This window comes from Helobdella robusta, assembly GCF_000326865.2.
Source record: "Helobdella robusta unplaced genomic scaffold HELROscaffold_5, whole genome shotgun sequence".
NCBI classification, from domain to species: Eukaryota; Metazoa; Annelida; class Clitellata; order Rhynchobdellida; family Glossiphoniidae; genus Helobdella; species Helobdella robusta.
The window spans coordinates 260,323-283,241 of record NW_008705254.1 but is presented as its reverse complement, the minus strand read 5'-3'; the positions used below and the strand labels follow the sequence as shown (position 1 = coordinate 283,241).

Genomic DNA, 22,919 nt, shown 5'->3' with positions numbered 1-22,919 from the left:
CAGAAAATTCGACGCATAATTTCATCAAAAAGATTAAAAATTATGAAAAAAAATTTATTTAACTAACTCAGACTATAAAAAATTATTGGGTTTAAGGCTTTATTTGAATGAAGAGTAGACAGGACACGTCTATCCATCATTCTAACGAAAAATATCAAATTTCAGGTGAGAGAGAGAGAGAGAGAGAGAGAGAGAGAGAGAGAGAGAAAGGAATGAACGAAAGATGGAGAGATGAAGAGAAGGAAGAAAAATAAAAAAAAGAATTAATGTGATAGTGGGCGTTGATAAAAAAAAATGGAAGTCAGAGAAAATGAGAGAAAGAAAGAAAGAAAGAGAGAGAGAGAGAAAGAGAGAAAGAGTGAAAGTAAAATAATAAGTAAATGGAAGGAAGAACAATTGAAAAGAAGAAAAATTAGAAAGATAAATTGAATGAATGAAACGCAAACTTCAGACTTTTTTCATCAAAGAAACAGTAAGACTTAGAAACAGAAAGAGAGAGAGGAATAAAAAAAAGAGAGACATGAAGTGAGAGAGAGAGAGAGAAAGAGAGGGGAAGAGGAAAAGGTATATATAGCCTAGAAAAAAATTGGAATTAGAAAACATACTCAATTTCCATGAGTCTTAATGTGTAATAAAATACCTCTTAGGCAACTATCTGTCATGTTATGTCATATTTGTTTTTAATGTATGTGTATTTTTGTGTATACATGTATTCTCTCTCTCTCTCTTTCTCTCTCTCTCTCTCTCCTCTCTCTCTCTCTATCTATCTATCTATCAATCTTTCTCTCTATGTATACGTATATGTATACGTTTAGCGAAAATCCCTGGTGAAAATATGAAAATAATGATGGCAAAAGAACGATAATTATGAAGATGATGATGACCGCATCATTATTTTTTGATGATATCGTTGTTGCTGATGTTGCTGCTCATTAGGATGTTGCTGCTGTTGTCGATGGTTAAATTATGGTTAGAGAAGAAGAAGATGGGGATGAAGAACAGAAAGAAGAAGAAGAAGATGATAAAGAAAAAGGTGATAAAGAAAAAGATGATGATAAAGAGGAGGATGATGATTACTAAGAGAAGACCAAAAAAAATTTTTTCAAATGTCACTCACCACGTTACACGTCTTACGTGTTTCAAACGCACATGTACAACATGCAACGCAAAATGAATAAAAAAAATGATAAGTCTGTATGTAGATAAAATGTACACACACACCAACACACGTACACACATTCACACATACACACACACACACACACACACACACATGTATCCTTATTCTACAATTACTTACAGGCACGTATGTTTGCACACACATATGCACTTGCACACACTAACACCTTCCTAAAAAATTCAAAGCTGACTGTTTAAATATGCTGCAAATATCGATCAATCAAGAGTTGTATGGCGCTGTTTTCCTTGTTAAGTTTAACCATTTCTTAATTAGTCTTTGGAAATTATGTGTGTATACGTGTATATAGTATGTGTGTGTGGGCATTTTGATTGGCCCCAGTCCTAAAGTTAGTGATGAACTGTCAGTGAAGAGGGCAGACTGTACCGACTGAATAATTTAAAACGACGAAATCGAAAAAATAATAATCAACCTGAAGCATTGCACAAATTTTACTCACTATTAGCACGCTATGATGGTTGGTGTTTCTCTCTCTCTCTCTCTCTCTTCTCTCTCTCTCTCTCTCTCTCTCTGTTTATCTCTCCCTCCCTCTCTTTTTCTCATTCTCTTCTTCCAGAAACATCCTTCGATGTTGAAAGGATATGGTTGAAAATTTTCTCTTTAAAATTTGGAATCAATAAACGCTTGTGCACGTGCTTGGTCGGTTGGTCGGTGTCGTTTTTCACCTTGAGGGTTTTTTTTTCACTTTAACATTTCTCTCATTTTTATACACACTCTCTCTTTCTCTCTCTCTCTTTTTCTCTCTCTCTCTTTCTTTCTCTCTCTCTCTCTCTCTTCTTGTGTGTGTTCTCTTTCTTTTTCTCTTTCATTGGAATTTTTCAACTTTTTTATACTTTCGCTTCAAATTATTTTCTAAATTACCGTCTCCCTTTCGATTTCCGTTCTCCAATCACTTCATCCTCTTTGCATCTTTCTTTCTCTCACTCTCTCTCTCTCTCTTTCTCTCTCTCTCTCTCTCTCTGTTTGTCTCACATCTTACCGTTTTAGACAGACACACACAGAGACACACACAGAGAAACACACACACACACACACACACACACCTGTAACTTGTAAATAAAAAGCAGAGCAGTGCAGAGATAGAGGCCTGCGAAGATATCGAATGTATAAAAAGCTGAATGGACAAGTGAATCATACGGATTTTTAGAATCATACGGATAATAATAATAATAACAATAATAATAATAATTATTATAGTAATGATAATAATAATAATAATTGTATTACTTTTAAATAATAGCTACAATGATATAAATTTTAATCATTTTGAAAGCAGCGTTAAGCGTGCCAACAACAGTGAAGAATGTACTTTAGAATTCAATTTTTAAGCTCTGTCAGTGTTGCTACGTTTCTCAACAACAGCAACAACAACAACAACGTCAACATCAACATATCGCCGACAACATTAACTGCAACAACATCAACAACAACGCAATCAACAACATCTACGTCATTCTCGTCAACGAAAACTTCACCAGCATGATTTCGGATTCTCATTCAAACAACAACATCAACAACAATTACATCAACAACAGCAGTTACATCAACATTCTCATCAACAACAACAACAACATCAACAACAACAACACCACCATCAACAATAGCATCAACAATCACATCAACAACATCACCAACACTATCAGCACGACAAAAAACATCAACACGACAGATGAGTATTACTACATAGAATACAGTAACCTCAACAACAACTTGACAATTGACGCCATCATAACATCAACTTACGTTCTACTCATACTCAGAGTAATCTCCTATCCCATAATAATACTGGGTATTCTGGGTAACACCTTATCCTTTTATGTTTACATCAAAACCCCGAGATTATGCAAGCAGACGAGCAGTGTCTATTTGGCTTTTTTGTCGGGTTTGCTGATGTTGTGGTGTTGTTGTTGTGTTGTCGTTGTGGTTGCGTTGTTGTGGTTGTTGTTGTTGTTGCTGTTACTTTTGTTGTTGTTGTTGGAGTTGTTAGGGTTGTTGTTGCTATGGTTGTTGTTGTTGCTGTTGTTGTTGCTGCTGTTGTTGTTGTGGTTGTTCTTGTGTGGTTTTGTGTTGCTGCGGTTGTGATATGCACTGTTATGTTGATACATTGAAATATACAGACAAACATGTAAAACAAGCATACATAGGCAACGAATACTGACACGAAGACACACTACGTACAAATAGGTGTTGACATAGCCTACCTTCTGATGTATTGTCTTGTTGGTTCAAGTAATTTTGGTTAGAGCGGGGTGAATTAAAAGAACGACTAAATGAATGAATGAATGAATGAATGAATGAATGAATGAATGAATGAATGAATGAATGAATGAATGAATGAATGAATGAATGAATGAATGAATGAATGAATGAATGAATGAATGAATGAATAAATAAATGAATAAATGAATAAATGAATGAATGATTGAATGAATGAAAGATTGAATGAATTAATGAATGACTGAAATAGTATAAAACACCTTATTAAAATTCAACGCCTCACATTAGCTCATTAATTTTAATCAATCGACAAATCAAATTTTAAGGATAGGCTCATTTTTATTTATAAATCTGTCGATTGACCAATCAAATGTAAGGAACAAACTCATTATTTAGTATTTACTGATCAATCGATCGATTGACTAATCATATTTCATGAATTAACTAATTAATATTAATCAGTTGATTGATTGACCAATTAAATCGCAGGAATTAATTTGTACAACAAGCCCTACGTATGTCAGACTGTATACTATTGTATGTCTGTCTGCTGCTTTCTGGCTCCGTGGACCGTTACTGGCTTTACAATTGAGAGGTGAATGATGGATGGATGAATGAAGGAATGAACGAACGAACGAACGAACGAATATCTTAGAAAAAACAAAGTTTACCCATTCGCTTGTCATCTGTCCATTTTCATTCATTCATCCATTCATCCCTTAATTAATTCATTAATTCATTCATTCGTTCATTCATCCATTCATCCCTTAATTAATTCATTAATTCATTCATTCGTTCATTCATCCATTGTAAACACTAAAGATGGATAATGGTGTACAGACCTCTACACAGAAGAAAGTTGTGCACTCGGAGTAGAGCACTGACGACCATGTTGTTTCTGTTGCTGGTCGCCATTTTACTGCACCTACATGCATTTTTCGTTGTTTATGTTGAGTAAGTTTGTCGATTGATAAGTTGGTTGGTTAGTTAGCTGATTGGTTGGTTGGTTGGTTGGTTGGTTGGTTGGTAGGTTAGCTGATTGGTTGGTTGGCTGGTTGGTAGATTGGCTGATTGGTTGGTTGGTTGGTTGGTTGGTTGATTGGTTGGTTGGTTGGTTGGTTGATTGGTTGGTTGATTGGTTGGTTGGTTGGTTAGCTGATTGGTTGTTTGATTGAGTTGTTGTTTTGAGATGATGTTATTAATAATGACGAGAATGATGATGGCGATAATTGAGAAGAGTTAGATTTAAGACGGAATTTACGTCAGGATTAGTTTAGATTAGTGCATAAACACCATCCGCACGTTCTTAAATACACACACACGCACACAAACACACACGCACACGCACACACACATACATACACACGAACACACAAATTTCAATTTCATTTCCAACAGAAAAAAATTAAAAAATTCTTTTTTTTTTTTATTCACTTCCTTTCTTCTTCTTTCAAATTGGCAGATGTTTCACGTCATTATCATCATTATTACCATAACCATCATCGTCATCATCTCCTTCTTTATCATCATAATCATCAACAACAACATCATAATCATCAACAACAACATCATCATCATCAACAACAACATCACCATCATCAACAACATCGTCATCAACAACAACATCATCATCAACAACAACAACATCATCACCAACAACAACATCATCATCATCAACAACAACAACATCATCACCAACAACAACATCATCATCATCAACAACAACAACATCACCATCATCAACAACATCGTCATCAACAACAACATCATCATCAACAACAACAACATCATCACCAACAACAACATCATCATCATCAACAACAACAACATCATCACCAACAACAACATCATCATCATCAACAACAACATCATCATCATCAACAACAACAACATCATCACCAACAACAACATCATCATCATCAATAACAACAACATCATCATCAACAACAACATCATCATCAACAACAACATCACCATCATCAACAACAACATCACCATCATAATCAGCGAAACAAACCCGGTTAGACCGATATGTATAACATCGAGTTCTTTTGATAAACTTTACAAAATGCTGATGAACATGGCTCTACCCTTGTTCTCGATCCTGGGCCTCAATGCTTCCATAATCCTTAAGATACATGACTATACCAAGTTTGTGTGTGTGTGTGTGTTGTGTGTGGTGTGTGTTTTATGTATGTTTGTGTGTACGTCAACTTATACGTACGCATTTGTGTGGTGTGTGCTTTTCATGTATGTAAGCACGAATGAATGAATGGCGTAGTACATCACATCAATTTCATTATCATCATCATCTTCGTCGTCGTCTTCATCATCATCATTATCCTCTTTGTCGTCTTCATCATCTTCTTCACCATCATTATCTTCATCATCTTCTTCACCATCTTCATCATCGTCTTCACCATTATCGTCGTCGTTTTAATTGTGAATTAATTTAATATCCGCTGCCTAATCTTTCGAATGTACGCTCCACGGTACAGCCGCCTGACCAAGCACACAAACACCCACGGCAGAAATACTTTAAACTTTCAATTCCTACGGCTAGTGAAAACGAAGAAAAATCGAGAGAGAGAAAGAGAGAGAGAGAGAAAGAGAGAGAGAGAGAGAATAAGCGAGAGAGAGAGAGAGAGAGGAAGAATAGAATCACATATATAGAGTATGAGAATAGGGTTGAAAAAGAAAGACAAAGCATCTTCGCGATTAGCCAATCGACTACATTCATGTATAAATAGATACATTCTTATAGAAAGGCAGATACATACATACAACTATACACTGCACTACACACATACATACGTACGTACACACACATTCATACGTACATACATACACATACGTCATAAACACACACAGACAAACAAAAAAACGTCTTTATTTATTTAGATTTCATGTTAAACAAAATGCCAAAGACATGTCTTTTGAGAATGACAAAAAGTTTGTACGGTTGTATGTACGTGTGCATGTATGTGTGTATATATGTATGTATGTATGTACGTACGTATGTATGTATGTATGTATGTATGTATGTATGTATGTATGTATGTATGTATGTATGTATGTATGTATGTATGTATGTATGTATGTATGTATGTATGTATGTATGTATGTATGTATGTATGTATGTATGTATGTATGTATGTATGTATGTATGTATGTATGTATGTATGTATGTATGTATGTATGTATGTATGTATGTATGTATGTATATATGTACGTAAGTATGTATGGTCCCCTTGAATGTATGTAAGTATGTATGTGTACATTTATGTATGCATGAATGTATGTATGTATATATGTATGTATTTATTTCCGGAAGTTTTGAAAAACTTTGGATAAGAGAATCAATTAAAAGCATCTTTTTCATTTCTCCATTTCCATCTTTCAGATCTTTCGCTACCTTCGATAAAACGAATTTTAAATTTGGTGGCAACAACAACATTTATAACAATGATAATAATAATAATGATGATAATAATAATAATGATGATAATTTTAACGATGAAGATATAATTGAGATAAGTAGAAATATTCATGAGAGCAATAAAATAATTTTAAATAATAACAATAATAGTAAAAAAACGAACAACAGTAATAGCAGCGGTAATAGCAACAACAACAACAACAAAAACAACAACAACAACACCAACAACAGCAATAATAATAATAATAATATGAACAACAATAGTAATAAAGTTCCTAACAGTTCATCTGGGAACAATGCGGGGGTGCAGAAAAATAAAGAAATGAATAATAATAATAATAATAATAATAATAATAATAATAATAATAATAATAATAACAATAATAATAACAATAATAATAATAATAATAACAAATATGACAACTTTATAAAACTAAAACATCACCAACCAAAGCAACAATATCAGCAGCAGCAGCAATTGCAGCAGTTTCAACAACCGCAAAAATCCGAACAGTACGTCAATCGACATTTCCAGCCTCAACAACAGCTGCAAATTATTCACCTGGAATCGAAATATAATAAAAACTATAAGCCACAACAACAAAATCGTCATAGGGCATTTGTGATTGACGACAACAACAACAACAACAACTCTTTCAACATCAACTTCAACTGCAACAACATCAATAGCACCAACAACAACAGCTACAACAACAGTTATGACGCCGCTGAAGACCGATTTTCATCAACGAAATCGACTACAAAATCGCATTTACAAAAACGACGACAGCAGATTCAGCGGCAACAACAACGACAACAACAACAATATCGTCATTCGTACCATCAACACAACAACATCTGTCTGAGAACGAAGCGACAGCAGACTCAGCTGCGCATAACACGTTCCCTGTTATTGGTATCAACGGCTTTCATACTGCTCAACCTACCGAACTATATTTTCACCATTATGGGCCTCATCATGTCTTATAGGCCCCAAACTTTGGACCAAAATGGATTTAGCAATAGCGCTATATTATTTATTTGCTTCGGTGAGTTTGTCCAACTTGTGTACTGCAGCAATTTCTCATCCAGGTTTTTTCTTTACGTTACCTGTTCGCAACACTTCAGGTTTGTTGGATAGTTGCGTGAATGGATGGATGGATGGTTGGATGGATGGATGGATGGATGGGTGGATGGATGGATGGATGGATGGATGGATGGATGGATGAATAGGTAGGTATATGCTTCATTCAGCCATCTACCTTGTCACTTCTTCATCATATTATTCGCACAGTCTTAAGTTGATTAATTAACCATTCATTCTCCTAAATATTGCTCATCCGACAAGTTTTTTATTCACTTATTTATTCATGTTTTTATTCATTCATTTCATTCATTCTTCTATACATTTATTCATTCACTCATTCACTCTTTCACTCATTCATTCCCCTGTCAGGTACGCGTTGAAACAACTCAACTGCCTCTCATCACGTTTTCTACACAGAAGCAAAAAAAATGGCCGAAAGAAAAAAGAACGAAATGAGAAATAACATTTTGAATCTTTTTGTGACGAAATTGGAAAAAAAATTAATCTCATTGCATTATATCGAATGGAATAACACGTTTTTATAATATATTATTCTCTTGTGAACGTGAACACCACACACACACATACACACACATATACACATACTTACATACATGCATTGCCATACACTTACACAATGTGTTCTTGTTTTGGTATAATTTACATTAGCAATAGATATATTGGTTAACATAAGATTATGTTTTGTTTCAACCTAATTTATAGTGGAAATATATGGGTGGGGTGAAAAATGATCTGTCTCTTGCTTTACTTGCATCTGTAATCAGTTTAAACTTAAAATTATTATTTCAAACATTATTATGGTGGATATTATTAAAACGAATATTTTAATATGCAGCTTGTTGCAAGGCTAATCCCACAGTACCATGGTCGCCACTTCAAATTTTTTATTTAGCGGTCGAAAACAATTGGTGGCGAACTGTCACATCTCACAAACAAAACAGTTCAAAATTAAGTCCATTTAAAAATTAGATTACCGAATAAAGATTAGTCAGTTTTTCTTCAACAAAACAAAATTTTTTCTCACTAATTACTAATTTGTTTTGGTTTCGAAGTTTCTTTTTAAATTTCGTCATGTCACTTTCAGTTATGACTTAAAAAACAAAAATTGTTATTTCATTTTCTAAGAAAATTTCACTGTCTAATTAATAAAGAGGTGATGTTGTATTTACTGCTGGCTCACTAATTTCACTAAATTGACTACGTTGTTCGGATATTATTATTGTATGAAAATTATATTAGAAAGATATTTTTCACCTTTGTGTTGTCACAATGGCTTGATTCCTGTGTGATATTCTGGTACTAAATTTCACCCCTTCAGATTTACAATTTATGAATTTAGGTGTCATTTAAATTTAATCATGAAAAAATTTTAAATTTAATAATAAATAATTGAATTTTTTTTTTAAAATACACACACTTTCATCTCCTATCCTTTATTATTATTTAACAACGACTTAAACATTTTTGTTTTGGTTAGCAATATTGAATTTGATTTGATTATTATTATTAAGTTGACTTTGAATTCTCTGGTAATAAAGATAATATAAAATAAAATAAAAATAAATAAGTAATAATAATATGTTTTGATAGTTTAAATATTTTCATTATCAGTTAACAATTAAGGTTATGAGAGGATTATGTATATATTAACATAAAATAGTAAAAATAAATAGTAAATATGTCCATATGTGATGTAATATAATAATTTAATCACATAAAAGATTTCTATACTAACAGACATTAAAACAGCAACATGGATGACAAAAGGGTGGCTGATTATTTTGTGGTTGCTGGTTTAGACTGGAATGTGCAACCTCTGGCACCTCTAGAAGAAGTTTTTCCTAACGAGACATCTCTAAAGTCAACACCAACCCAGAGACAAGACCCAATTGTCGATCTGGCTGTCATTGACAGGACATTAGGAGAACCAATACCGACCAATTTCAGATGCATCGAGTTTACCCCAACTAATTTTCCAGCGGATTTGAATCATGGGAGTTTGAGGGCCCATGAAATGTACCTTTGCTACAGAAGAGGTAGAGATAAACCAGCCATTTTGGATATTGGGTTTGCTTTTTTTACATTTTTCCAACTATTTTTCATTACGTTTTTTTGTTTAAATATTCATTTAATATATATGAAAATAAATTCACAAAAATTGTTATTCAGTAGCACTAAACAAGTCCAACTCTACCTACATTATTGTATTATATTATTAACTCACATACATCATTTATTGGAATACTATTGAAATCACATTTGCAGGGTCACCTACGAAAATAAAGATTGCAAGGAAAAATTGCTACCAGGGTGTGAGGTCATCTACTGGACGCCCCAGGCTAACTCGGCCAATGTCAACAACGGCAGCGGCAGTCTGAAAATATTTGTAACTTTTAGGAGATCTAGTACTTTTGCCCCCATCGATATCCTTGTCGTCACTGAGATCTGTGTTATTCTGCCTAATAAGGTTTAATTTGATTTCTTTTTCTTCTTAGAAGAATTATTTTATTGTATTGGTTTGTATGTTTGTTGGGTTTTAAGAGAGAGTGGGGGAGAGAGAGAGAGAGAGAGAGATTGAGTGTGTTCAACTATAATAACATTAATTATAACTATAATTTTTAATTTGTAATTTGTAAAAAAAAAATAATTTTTTTCTCTGAAGGGTGAAACAGCACCACACGCTCACTGCATGATAGATAAGAATCTCAACAAAGGAATTGTAAGTTAAATGTTGTTATGTTTATAATAATTATAATAATAATATAATTAATATATTTATTATGTCGGTGTTTAAATTGATAATTAATAAAAATTATTTCAATATTTCGTTGCAAGATGGGCTCAGATGTCTTCCTTTGCTACAAGAAATCCATGGCTAAGTTAAACTGTTTAACGTTTAAACCATGTTAGTTTTTGTTGTATGTATGTATGTGTGTATGCGTGCGTGTGTGTGTATGTGTGTTTACGTGTGTTTGCTTGCAAGTTTGTGTTTGCGGGCGTGTATAATTATACATTATATGTCAACTTTTTATTTCCACTTTTAAACTTAACCCACAATGACAGCCCTATTAGGCCATTACCCCTTGGAAGACATACCCCAACTACCTCTACCCCAGCAAGTTGCCATGTTTTGCCTCCCTATGGGTGCCACCCTGGAAAGTTGGTCCCCTCAAAGACAGTTCCCCACTCCAGTTTTTTCCACCTTCATACTAACCACAGGACTGGCTGCTGAAAAAGTTTACGGGGCTGCCGTAACGTTTTATGAAAAATTAGCTCCGGACAAATTAAAGTTGCTCGACCAGGCGCAAAGATCGGGGCTGGGAATTGAAAAAGAGGCAATGAATGGAAGTGCTGGGGAGGATTATGGTGCTGTGGCTGTTAGCAATACCGCCGAAAACACTAATCTTGGGGGTGAGGATATCGTGGTTTACCAGAATAAAAGTATTTGCCTCCTATCAAGGTTGCCATTTTTTGAGACTTTCAAGAAATTTTTGCTCTACATTTATAGGATGGTTTTCGGGAGGGTAGATGATTTGTCACAGTATATTCCTATTGAAAGGTGAGGATGGTGACGATGATGGTAATGATGACGATGATGATGACGATGATGACGATGTTATGGTAATGGAGAGGATGATGATTGAAATAAATTCTCCCACCATCATCATCATGATTGTTTTTGCCCAGACATATTTCTCATTTCCTGACGAGAATCCCCTTGCCATCCATCCAAAGACCTCGAATAATGATACAGGTGAACATGACGACGATGATGACGATGGCCCCTTTGATAGAAATGTGTTGTTGATTGCACGGCTACTGATGATGATAATGATGACGGAGCTGTTTTTGATGTTGACAACAATGATGATGATAATGATGATGACGACGACGATGTTGATGATGATTACTGCACATTCCCCACCCACCAGCTCTCATCCACCTCCATCCTGCTCACACAACCAGACGAGACCCCATTGCCCAAAAGGTACAACTAACTAACTAACTACCTAACAAACAAACTGCCAACAATTATCATTTGTCATGAACATCATCACCGTTTGTAACTTCATCATCATCTTCATCACCATCATCATCACCATAGCGGGGCGTCCTTCATAGACGTGTTGAAGAACCTGGGCCCCACTAACAGTACCCTGTTACTTCTGAGCGTTTTGATGGAGCATAAGATATTAGTGCATTCGTTGAGGCCAGCCGTACTGACCAGCGTCTCCGAAGCTATCTCTGCTGTGTGTTTCCTGTTGCTGCTGTTGAGTGAATGAATGAATGAATGAGTGAATGAATGAATGAATGAATGAATGAATGTATTGAATGATTAAGTTTATTTTTCATCTACTCTATTTGGAAAATTTGTAAACCTACAAAAACAAAACAAAAATTACGTTTGAAGTAGTAAAGGAATGCTTGCTCGCTTGATTGATTGGTTGATTGATTGATTGATTAATTGATTGATTGATTGGTTGAATGATTACGTCGCAGATGATTTTCCCACTGCATTGGCAATGCCCATACATTCCACTTTGTCCAATTGGTTTATCTTATGTACTTCATTCGCCCACACCTTTTATTATTGGTTGGTTGATTGATTAGTTGGCTGGTTGATTGATTGGTTGGTTGATTGTTTGATTTGTTGGTTGATTGTTTGATTGTTTGATTGGTTGGATGGTTGGTTAATGGATTGATGGATTAAATGATCGATCAAGCTATAAATATTTGTATGGAACGTTCTATTATCAAATATCGTTTGTAAGTTGCAATCATTCGTTCGCTTATTTATTCATTCATTCGTTCATTCATTCATTCGTTCGTTCATTCATTCGTTCATTCATTCGTTCATTCATTCGTTCATTCATTCATTCATTAATACACATCCATTCATTCATTCATTCACTCAATCAATCAATAATTGTTGAAGGCATTGATTCGCGATATTTTGACACGTACGACTTGCCTAGTGATGTTACCTGCATCGACTTAGACACAAAGACATTCACCGTGTAAGTCCGTTGATCGATCTCTTGCTTGATTGATTGATTGCTTGCTTGATTGATTGATTGGTTGATTGATTGGTTGATTGATTGGTTGATTGATTGGTTGGTTGGTTGGTCGAGTGTTTGATTGATTTGCCGGTTGATTGCTTGTTCTTTCCTCTTCACTAGATCTGAAGACAGAAGATCGCACAATATAAAATTGCTACCAAAAGTTTGTGAATTAATCGATTGATTGAATGAATGAATAATTTATCACTTTACTGACTGATTGATTGTTAATTGACTGAAATAATGAATGAACGAATCAATTAATGCGCGAATGCATGCGTGAATGAATAAGTGAACGAATGAATGAACGTGTCAGGGAATAAATATGATGAATAATGAACGATTGATCAAATAAGATTTGTTGTTTGAATTACTTAGAAACCGGCCAAACTCTTGAGATCAACTCTTGAGAAACTGAACAACCAACTGCTGGCAAGCACATCCCTATCTAGCCCCCAGTCTCTTATTCCATCCAAGTCGAGATCGGCGAGCAATACGTTTTCACTCGACGATTCATTCAATGTCGAATCATCTAACAGGGAGCAGGTGCAAATTTGATTGGTTGGCCGATTGATTGATTAATTGATTGATTGATTAATTGATTGATTGATTAATTAATTGATTGATTGATCGATTAGGTAGCGTTGGAAATATCGATCAGAGAGGCTTACTTGAGGTTTATGGCGGCTATATTGAAAGGTTACAGCGGCCACCTCCTGCCAATCACTAATGCTCCTTCAGTTGGGAATATGAGTCTAAATTCACTTTTTGATGTTGTTGGTTAGTCGCCGTTGGCGCGTTCATCCAGTTGTTTCGTTTTGTCAAGCCTGGCTTTCTTGTTTGTGGGATTGTTTTTATGTTTAATTAATCAACCAATCAAACAATCATTCGACCAATCAGATAATCGTTCGACCATTCAGGCAATCATTCAACCATTCCACCGACCAATCAAACGCAGGTTTCGTAAAATCACGTGACAAAGCCTACAACAAATTTTATGCCCTCCTACTGAAGACTCAAGCATTCAGTCGCTTCATAGAAGAGCGATCCTTCGTGTCTGATAAAGATTCCAGCTTGGCATTTTTTGATGACTGCCTGGAAAGAGTGGACGATTGTGGAAATGTGGTGATCGTTGGCGATGGAGGTGGGGGTGGGGGTGCTGTAGGTGGTGGGGCCGTTAGCGGGGGCAGGCTTATAGAGGTCGAGGATTGTCTACAGAGGTTAGTTTCAGTTTCGTTTTTGCTGTGTTTTTGGTTTTTGTTCTTAGTTAATCTGTATTTATTTTCATTTAAACTTTTGTGATAATGGTAAAGTTTGATTTTTTTTTTCAATTGTAAAAAGTTCAGAGAGAACTGTTTTCATCATGGCTCCAGAACCAGACGAGACTCAGGCTCAACCAATCAAGTAATTAAAAATCAATCGACCGTCAAATCTATCCATTAGTTTCTTCATTCGTTCATTTACTCATTCATTCATTCATTTAATAATTTATTCTTGTTTAATTTTGTCAGTTTATTAATTCCATCAATCACTCTGGAATTTATATTCGATAAATTTATTTTCAGTTACTTTGGTCAATTCCCGACCTTGAACTCCGACCTATACCCTCCCCTATCGCCCACTCCTGCTGGCCAATCACGCTATCAGAAAAGTAGCAGCGGCAGCCAATCACGCGACTTCACCAATCCACCATCCGCCACGACACCCTTCCAAAACCGGGTCAACCATCGCCATCAGCAAAGTGGGTCAACGACAGCAACGTCATCAGCTGATCAGGTGAAAGTAGGTGCAAAGTTCGCTGGGTACAGCAGTCCTATGGTCTGTAGGACGCACCATGAGATCAAGCAGTCGCAAAAGTTTGGCTTGAAATACGCCAGCGTACCTCAAGCCTGGGCTAAGTTCGTTCTTTTTCGTCTTCTTCTTCCTCCTCTTCTTCTTATTGTTATTAAGTTTATTTATGTTGTTGTTATTTAGATATCTGGCATGGCATTGTTACAGTCTGTGGTTCATCCATCTGTCATCCTATGCTCGCTACGTTCACTCCAAGTCGAAAGTTTTGAAATCAGCGTTTGATGTCCTGGTCAGTATGCAGTCTGCCAGGCTCCAACCTCCGGATGAGGTATTGAGACGATGATGGTTGTCACGACAATCAATCACACAATCATTCAAACAACCAACCAATCAACTACGCTCACTCACTCACTCAATCAATCAACCAATCAATCAATCAATCTGTCAGGTATGTTATAGAGTGCTTATGCAGTTGTGTGGCATCTACCATCAGCCGGTCCTGGCCGTGAAGGTTCTCTTTGAAATGAAAAAGAGAGGCATCCAACCAAATGCCATCACCTATGGCTTCTATAATAAGGTGGGTGTGTGCTCGATTGGCTGGCTGACTGGTTAGTTGGCTGGTTGGCTGGTTGGTTGATTGTTTTTCTGAATAATTATTAACAGGCAGTCCTCGAAAGCAAATGGCCGACTTCAAACTCGACACCTGATCAACTCTGGAACAAACTTCGAAACGTCTTGATGGCGGTGGCCAGGTTCAAACGAAGAAGTTCGGCCGAATCTTCCTCCATAGCAACTCTGGCAAGTCTCGGCAGCTGTCACGGTGGCAGCAGCAACAACAACAGCTACTGCAACAGTAGCAGCGATCATGGCCGCTTGATTATGACACTCAATTGTGAAAGCGACGTTGAAAAGCAGAGTGTGGACAGCTGCCTGGATGCTACTATTTTAGCCAGCGATGTACCTGCTGCCAGTCGTGCATATAATTCAGCAGCTGCTTCGGTAGCTAGCACTTCCATCAGAAAGAAGAAACAGATCATGTTGAATGTTAGGAGCAGTGTATTAAATGATGGTGACGACGACGACGACGATGTTGATAGTGGGACTAAAAGTAGAGGCGGATTAAAAATGTCAGATGATGAAAAAACACCGATAATAATAACGGCGACCAATAAGCCACAGCCGCCCTTGCTGTCTCCTGAACAGCCTCTAACGGGAAACCTTGTTAAAACAGTTTTAAAATCTTCCACCAATGATAATGCTCACAGCTCATCTGATGTTGAAGCTCTGACCAATCAGAGGCAGAGGGCAAGGTCGACTAGTGAGATGGGAGGAGTCATTCAGTTAGCTGGACTGAAAAAAGTGAAGAATAATAATGAGTCCATAAGTGCCGGTTAGTTGCGATGATGACGATGATGATGATGAGAATGGTGATGATAATCATAATGATGATATTTCATTTTGGAATTCCCCACATTGTTAGGCGGCTTATCTGACAGAGGTTACGGTTCCTTAAGCATGGAAGACACCAGTCCAATCATCGCCAACTTAGCATCTGATCACGTGCTCAACAATGTGACCTCAACGTCTTCTATGACGTCATCAGTGCCATCTTCCTCTCTGACGTCGTCAGCAGCTGCGGAAGCATCAACACCAACACTTGCTGCTGCTGCTCTGAATAACCACAGTAACTGTAGTGGTGGTGGTAGTAGTAATAGCGATAGCAACGGTTGTCCAAGTGTCGTCCTTGCCAGCCCTGCTAGCACCTCCCTCACTATCGCCGCGAAAAATAGTATTTGCAGTGCTGATGATGGAAAATGTGATGATGCTGATAAAGATGATGATGACGACGACAACATTCTGGATGAGATGAGAAAGAAGGAAGAAGAGGAGGACGATGAAGATGTTTGTGATGTTGGGAGGGAACTCAATTGCGACTCCATCATTTCCATCACACACGCTGATGTTGCTGTCGTTAATCTTGAAGCTGTGCAAACAATATCGTCAACAGAGGCAGCAGCAGCTGTAGTAACAACCGCCACTGCTACCACCACATCGACATCCACAACGACAGTTACACCAACTAAGTCAACAGATCAACTGAACAACAATCCTAGCACTAATCATAGAATCCCTGTTACTGAAAATGACCCTTTAGGATTATTTACACCTCCTCCAACATCATCATCATCATCACAACAACAACAAGATTCATCGTCATCGTCATCACCAACTCAGCTACAACAGTCATTGTTATCACCAGAAGAGCAATCATCATCAGCACCACCACCAGAATCTGTACCATCATCAACAGGATCATTTTCTTTGACGCCATCATCATCATCAGTTTTATCTCCAGTTATGGAGAGGGAGACAGTTAAAGCGAGGATGTCCAAATCATTCAACCTGGCAATGTTGCAGCAACATCAGGGTCAACAAGTTGTTGGAAGAAGCTCTCCCCAGCAACAACACCTCAACGCGTCACTTCAACAACAACAACAACAATTCAGACAACAACCTTCCAGCAAGAAATCAGTGGAATGGTCATCGAGTATCGGCGGAGCGAGTACCCAACTAATTGGATCGGCCATCAAACTCGTATCGGACAAAATCTCGCTAAAATATCGCCAGGTGATGATGACAACCGCAACGACAACGCCGACATCTAAACACGACCACCACCATCATCAACAGCAGCAGCAGCAACAACAACAACACTCATCATCATCGACAACATCAGCTGCAACAACTCCGCAACAATTCCGTGCTGAGAGCTACTCAAGTCTAATCAGCGGCGAGTCTTCGTCAGATAGTTACGCCTCGTCCTCTATGGCCACAGATCACAGTAACAACCGTTGCTACGATGATCGAGACATGATGGTGCACGACTCGGAGTCTGGTATAGACGTCTGCCTGCCCGTTGGCTACGTCGCCAAGAGGAATTCAGTCACCTTTCAAAATAGCGGAAGTGGCAGTCGGAGTGCCACGTCCAAGTTGAATAAGTTGAGGATGGCCAGTTTGTCTAATCCGTTGGGTAAGATAGTGTCTTTCTCTCTTCTTCTTATTGTTTTCGGCTTGGTTTCAGTTTTTTTTGTTTTTGCTCCGTTGCATGTTTGCATGATAAATATTCAAGTTTTAAGTTCGTTTCTAACTAATTAATTTGCAGTCGTTTTCTTGTTTGGTTCGCCCAATTTCTAATAAAAAAATTCTCCCCTTCCTAATTTTTGCATTTATTCATTTTGTTATATTCTGTTTTTAATTTTAAGTTCAAATAACAAAACATTACAAACTCCAAAACAACATGAACAACAACAACGAACAACAACGTGTGTGTGAACCACATAACTCGAGTAGTTTCCTCGCTACTGACTGGCCTAAAAACTCTCGGCCAGAACGATGCCCTGCAAGGTTTTGCTTCCAATCTAAACCAGTTAGGCAAGCAGATGCGGATTAGTGTGACAGAGGGTTGGAGCGGAAGTGGTGGATTAAGAAATGATGGGAAGAAAAATTTGGCGGGCTCCAGAAGAAAAGATGGAAATGAAGACGACGACGATGATGACGTTGATGGTAATTGTGATGATGTCAGTTATTACAATAATGCCGATAATGATCTTTACCCTGGAGGTAGTTATGATGATGATGATGGCCGTGATGGTGATGATGCTTGAATTTTAGTTGAGTGCAGCTTACTATTTAGTTTCCTTAATTTTTCAATTTTTTTTGTTTTTCCTAACCCAAGCTGGCTTGAAGTTTTAGTTAATTACTTAAGTTCGCTTCTCTTTGTACTACTAAGAAATTAATTAGGGTATTGTTGCCTTTGTTGATGTTGTTGTTACGGCTATGTTAAAACCCATTGTTTTAATTAATATCATTTTAATTACTGCTCAAATTTGTTTGCCTCTGTCGCATATTTATTATTTCATTGTTTTTCTTAAGTAGGAGCCAACAGCAGCAACGACAACAACAGCGCAGATTACAACAACAAATCGTCGTCACGTCAACAGCAGGACGAATTCGACAAATCCTCAATATCAAGCGAGATCCTCTTGCAACATCAACAACACAACAACAGCAGCAGCAACAACAACATCGACAACAACTCGATGACGGCAACGACACCTGTCAACAACAACAGCAACAACAACATCAATGATAACAACAACTACAACAACAACAACGATAATGTTTACTACGATTTGGATCTCTATCCAATCCAAGTTGAGATCTCGACTTTAAATAAATGCCCAAAGTGTGGCAATCTACTCTATGATGAGGAGATTATGGCTGGCTGGACAGCAGACGATTCTAATTTGAATACTTGGTTCGTAGAATTTTATTAGCTGATGTTGCTTTTCTGGTCCAGATCTGATTGGCTGATGCTGTTTTTTAGTTCAATGTAGTTGGTAGTTGATGTCTTGTGATTGTTGAAGATTCGGTGGTTTGCCCTGGGGAATGTGATTGGTTATTGCAAGTTATAGATTATTCATCTTTTTTTATCGTTGAGTAATTAAATAGTGGTTTTAATTATTTTAGCCATTCATTCATCCACTTATTCATTCACTCAGTCATTCACTCATTCATTTTCCCAACAGCTGTCAATTCTGTCAATCACACTTTGTTCCATTCTTAAACGTATATATCAAGGTTGGTCTGCTGCTTGTTCATCTCATAAATTGATTTAAAACTAATTTGAACACGAAGTTAATTAAGATTCATATGCTCTTCATATTATAGTTAATAAATTATTAATTAATTTATTAATTTATTCAGGACTACAGATTGACAGGCCGTTCCTTTTACAACATTAGCCAATCATCTGAGAGCATAATCAGCTGTCAGTCATCTACGGCAACCAATCAGAGTGCTGCAAATAACAACAACGCCATCGGCGGGTCTGTTGCTGATGTCAGTTCGTTAACTGCTACGACTCCTCCGCCAGCAGCCGCGTCAGAAGCCACTGCAAGATCAACGACGACGGCATCAGATAAAGGAATAGTTGAGGCAGCAACAACTTCGCCAGATGAAAGCTCAATAACAACAGAAGCATTGACCTCAACGAGAATGGCGACAGCAGATGTTTTAGATTCAACGGTTATTGCTGTAACAGATGACGAGCAGAAAGGTATTGAAGAATCGACAACAAAACCAATTGCGTCAACAAAAATAACAACAACATCAACAACGAAATCACCACAACAAGATAACCTGACTCAGAGGCGTTGTACGAGCGCCTCTTCTCTCCTTGATGATACCAGTTCAACATCCATCAACAACAGCAACAACAACAGTAGCAGCACTAACATCAACAACGACATCAACAACAAGCTGAACAGTTGTTCTGTTGATGTTTTGAATGACATCAAACAACAGCCACAACGACAACAACAGCAACATCAACACGAAGACTTGAATAGCTTTGAAGATCCATTGTCTAAACTTGAGAGTGAAAGAACGTAAGTATCACCTCCATCATCATAATTTTCTCATCGCATCATCATCACCCAATCACATCATCGTAGCAAAAACACCATCATAACCTCAACGACAGCAGCAACAATGAAGCTGTAGCAGCAGAAGCAGCAGCAACAACAACAGCAAGACAATGCATCGAGTTAGACCCTCAATGTTTTGTGTACCTGAGTCCAATGGTTCTCAGAAAAAATGTTGAGAACGTTCTGTCGGAAGAAATCGTCATCGGTGACTGCTGCTTCGATGGGGATTCATTCCTGGACGAACACCCCATCCTCTATTGGAATTTGGTTAGTTAGGCAATTTGGGAAAATAGTGATGTGCGTTTTAAGGATTGTTTAGAGCTTTTTTTCGTTTGTGTGTGTAGTATTCATATGTTTTTGTGATGGAGCAAATGATTAAATGAATTCTGAATGAATGAATTCTGAATGAATGAATTCTGAATGAATGAATCAATCAATAAGCACATTTGATTATATATAAACTTAAAAATACATATGCACAGGTATGGTATTTCAGCAGGATCAACGTACCGAGCCATCTACCTTCATTCATCCACACTGCTCCTTCACTCAATCAACACCACGTCAGTCCTGTTGCAGTGTTATAATTTATAATATTAATAACAATAATTATTAATAATTATTAATAATTATTACTTTTGTTAACGTTGCTTTTATAATGTACAAATATCTATAAAATTCTCCAATCGATAGAGACTGCACAACAACAATTTGACGACGCCTCAAGATAACAACGCAACAACAACAACAACTACTTCTACTACTATCTTCAACAACATACAACAACAACATCATCATCATCATCACCATTACAATAAGCAAACTGTTGCAATACACGCACTCTGGGATAACGTGAGGTTGCATTCTCAAGAACATGTCACTCCCATGTACATTCTCTGGAGCCAAGGTTCGTGCGTGTATGTGTGTGTTTGTGCGTGTGTGTGCGTATCTATGTTCTTATATTTGTATGCATGCTTTAATTATTTTTTTAATTTTTTTTTCAGTTGATAATCCAATTGAAGGCTGGATATCTAGAGAGTTAGTTCTTGTTTTTCCATCCATCCTTCCGTAAATTTACTTATCTACTCATCCATTCATTCATTAATTCATTTATTAATTCATTCATTCTATCATTCATTCATTCATTCGGTCAGCCAGTCATTAATTCATCTAGATATTTTTATTTTCCAATCAATTCATTTCTTCGTGTTTTCTCTCGTCCTCTTACATTCTCTCTCTCTCTCTCTCTCTCTCTCTCTCTCTCTCTCTCTCTCCCTCTCCACATCCCTATCTCTCATTTTCACTCTTTCTATCTTTCACCTCAAACACACACACACACACACACACACAACAGAAAGATGGCGGCAATAGTGGACAGCATAATGAATAACGACGTGGCAAGCCCACTGAGGCTGATCCTGAACGAGAGGTCGTCGATAATCATGGAGCACGAGAAACAACAGATGTTGAAATCAACTACTTCACCAACAAAAACATCGCTATCAACACCGCCGTCAACAACAGCAACAACAACGACGACGACGATGATGTCTGAGAAGTTCGGCGTCAGATTCCACAGCATATACAGAGACATGCTCTATCTGTCCTTTGTGTCCCTCGGACGCGAAAATATTGACGTCGGTCGGTTGAGTGAGGGGGGCCTGTGACGATTTGTCACTAAATATAGTTTTTTTTTATAATTACAAATTATTACGCAATATAATTACAAATTATTACGCAATAATTATAACTAAGTAATTAGAAATAAATAACTACAACCATCTTGTTTCAAACGCAGATGCGTTCGACAAAGAGTACAAGGCCATGCTCCAGACCTTACCCCCGTACGACACCAACCGTCTGAAAAGGGCCGACCGCACCCCCCACGCCACGGCCGTCAACTGCCGGAAAATGTTCAGTGAACTGGAAATATAGGTGCTCAGTAATGCTGTCGTTACGTACTGCAGTGGATCAGAGCTGGTTCGGGCAGGGAGAAATGGAGATGTGCTCTGCATGAAATTAATGATATTAAGTAGCTTTAGTATAACTATCACTCTGTCTAATAATATTGTATGCTGTACGTATATATATATATATATATATATATATATATATATATGTGTGTGTGTGTGTGTGTGTGTGTCTATGTGTATATATGTATGTGTGTGTGCGTGTGCGCGTATGCATGTATGTCAATCAATCAATCAATTGTTGCCATGTTACTAATTAAAGATGTTGCCAGTGTATGATGATGCAACAACAACACAAGTATCATTATATAGTTAGGTCGTTAGTAATTATAGTACGTATAATAGTGATGATAATAATAATAATTGTTGTTTTTATAATTCGTTATAATTATTATTGTTGTTATTATTATTATTTCATATAATGATAATATTAAAATAATGATGATATGTAAACCAATGTGAAAAAAAATGGTTTTGAACACACACACACACATATATATATATTTATATATATATGTGTGTGTGTGCGAGTGTGTGTGTGTGTGCACGCCAGTGTATTATTATTATTTTCATGATTTATTGATATCATTACTATCATTGCGATTATGTTGAAATGTATTTAGGATAAATTAGACGCAGATACAATT

At 36.9% G+C, this 22,919-nt stretch overlaps 3 protein-coding genes across 3 annotated transcripts; all 3 read left to right on the top strand.

The window, feature by feature from the left end:
• Nucleotides 1-966: 966 nt before the first annotated feature.
• On the top strand, nt 967-8,404 carry HELRODRAFT_163064 (hypothetical protein; the record flags this gene model as incomplete). The annotated part of the gene is made up of 8 exons (XM_009027048.1): nt 967-1,033; nt 2,266-2,324; nt 2,561-3,080; nt 3,905-4,010; nt 5,423-5,566; nt 6,287-6,367; nt 6,819-7,982; nt 8,311-8,404. The coding sequence occupies 8 exons, from the start codon at nt 967-969 to the stop codon at nt 8,402-8,404; spliced, it is 2,235 nt and encodes a 744-aa protein (XP_009025296.1).
• Nucleotides 8,405-9,715: 1,311 nt separating this feature from the next.
• Nucleotides 9,716-15,575, top strand: HELRODRAFT_68059 (hypothetical protein; the record flags this gene model as incomplete). Its single annotated transcript, XM_009026932.1, has 19 exons — nt 9,716-10,029; nt 10,228-10,429; nt 10,625-10,681; nt 10,798-10,867; nt 11,026-11,333; nt 11,397-11,521; nt 11,650-11,716; nt 11,895-11,950; nt 12,068-12,212; nt 12,463-12,556; nt 12,899-12,980; nt 13,143-13,185; nt 13,401-13,544; nt 13,661-13,802; nt 13,981-14,153; nt 14,670-14,920; nt 14,997-15,141; nt 15,262-15,390; nt 15,477-15,575. Coding segments are annotated over 19 exons (2,646 nt in total), but the record flags the coding sequence as incomplete, so codon positions are not given.
• Nucleotides 15,576-20,784: 5,209 nt separating this feature from the next.
• On the top strand, nt 20,785-22,237 carry HELRODRAFT_68572 (hypothetical protein; the record flags this gene model as incomplete). Its single annotated transcript, XM_009027003.1, has 4 exons — nt 20,785-20,880; nt 21,122-21,225; nt 21,705-21,943; nt 22,101-22,237. Coding segments are annotated over 4 exons (576 nt in total), but the record flags the coding sequence as incomplete, so codon positions are not given.
• Between the last annotated feature and the right edge of the window lie 682 nt (nt 22,238-22,919).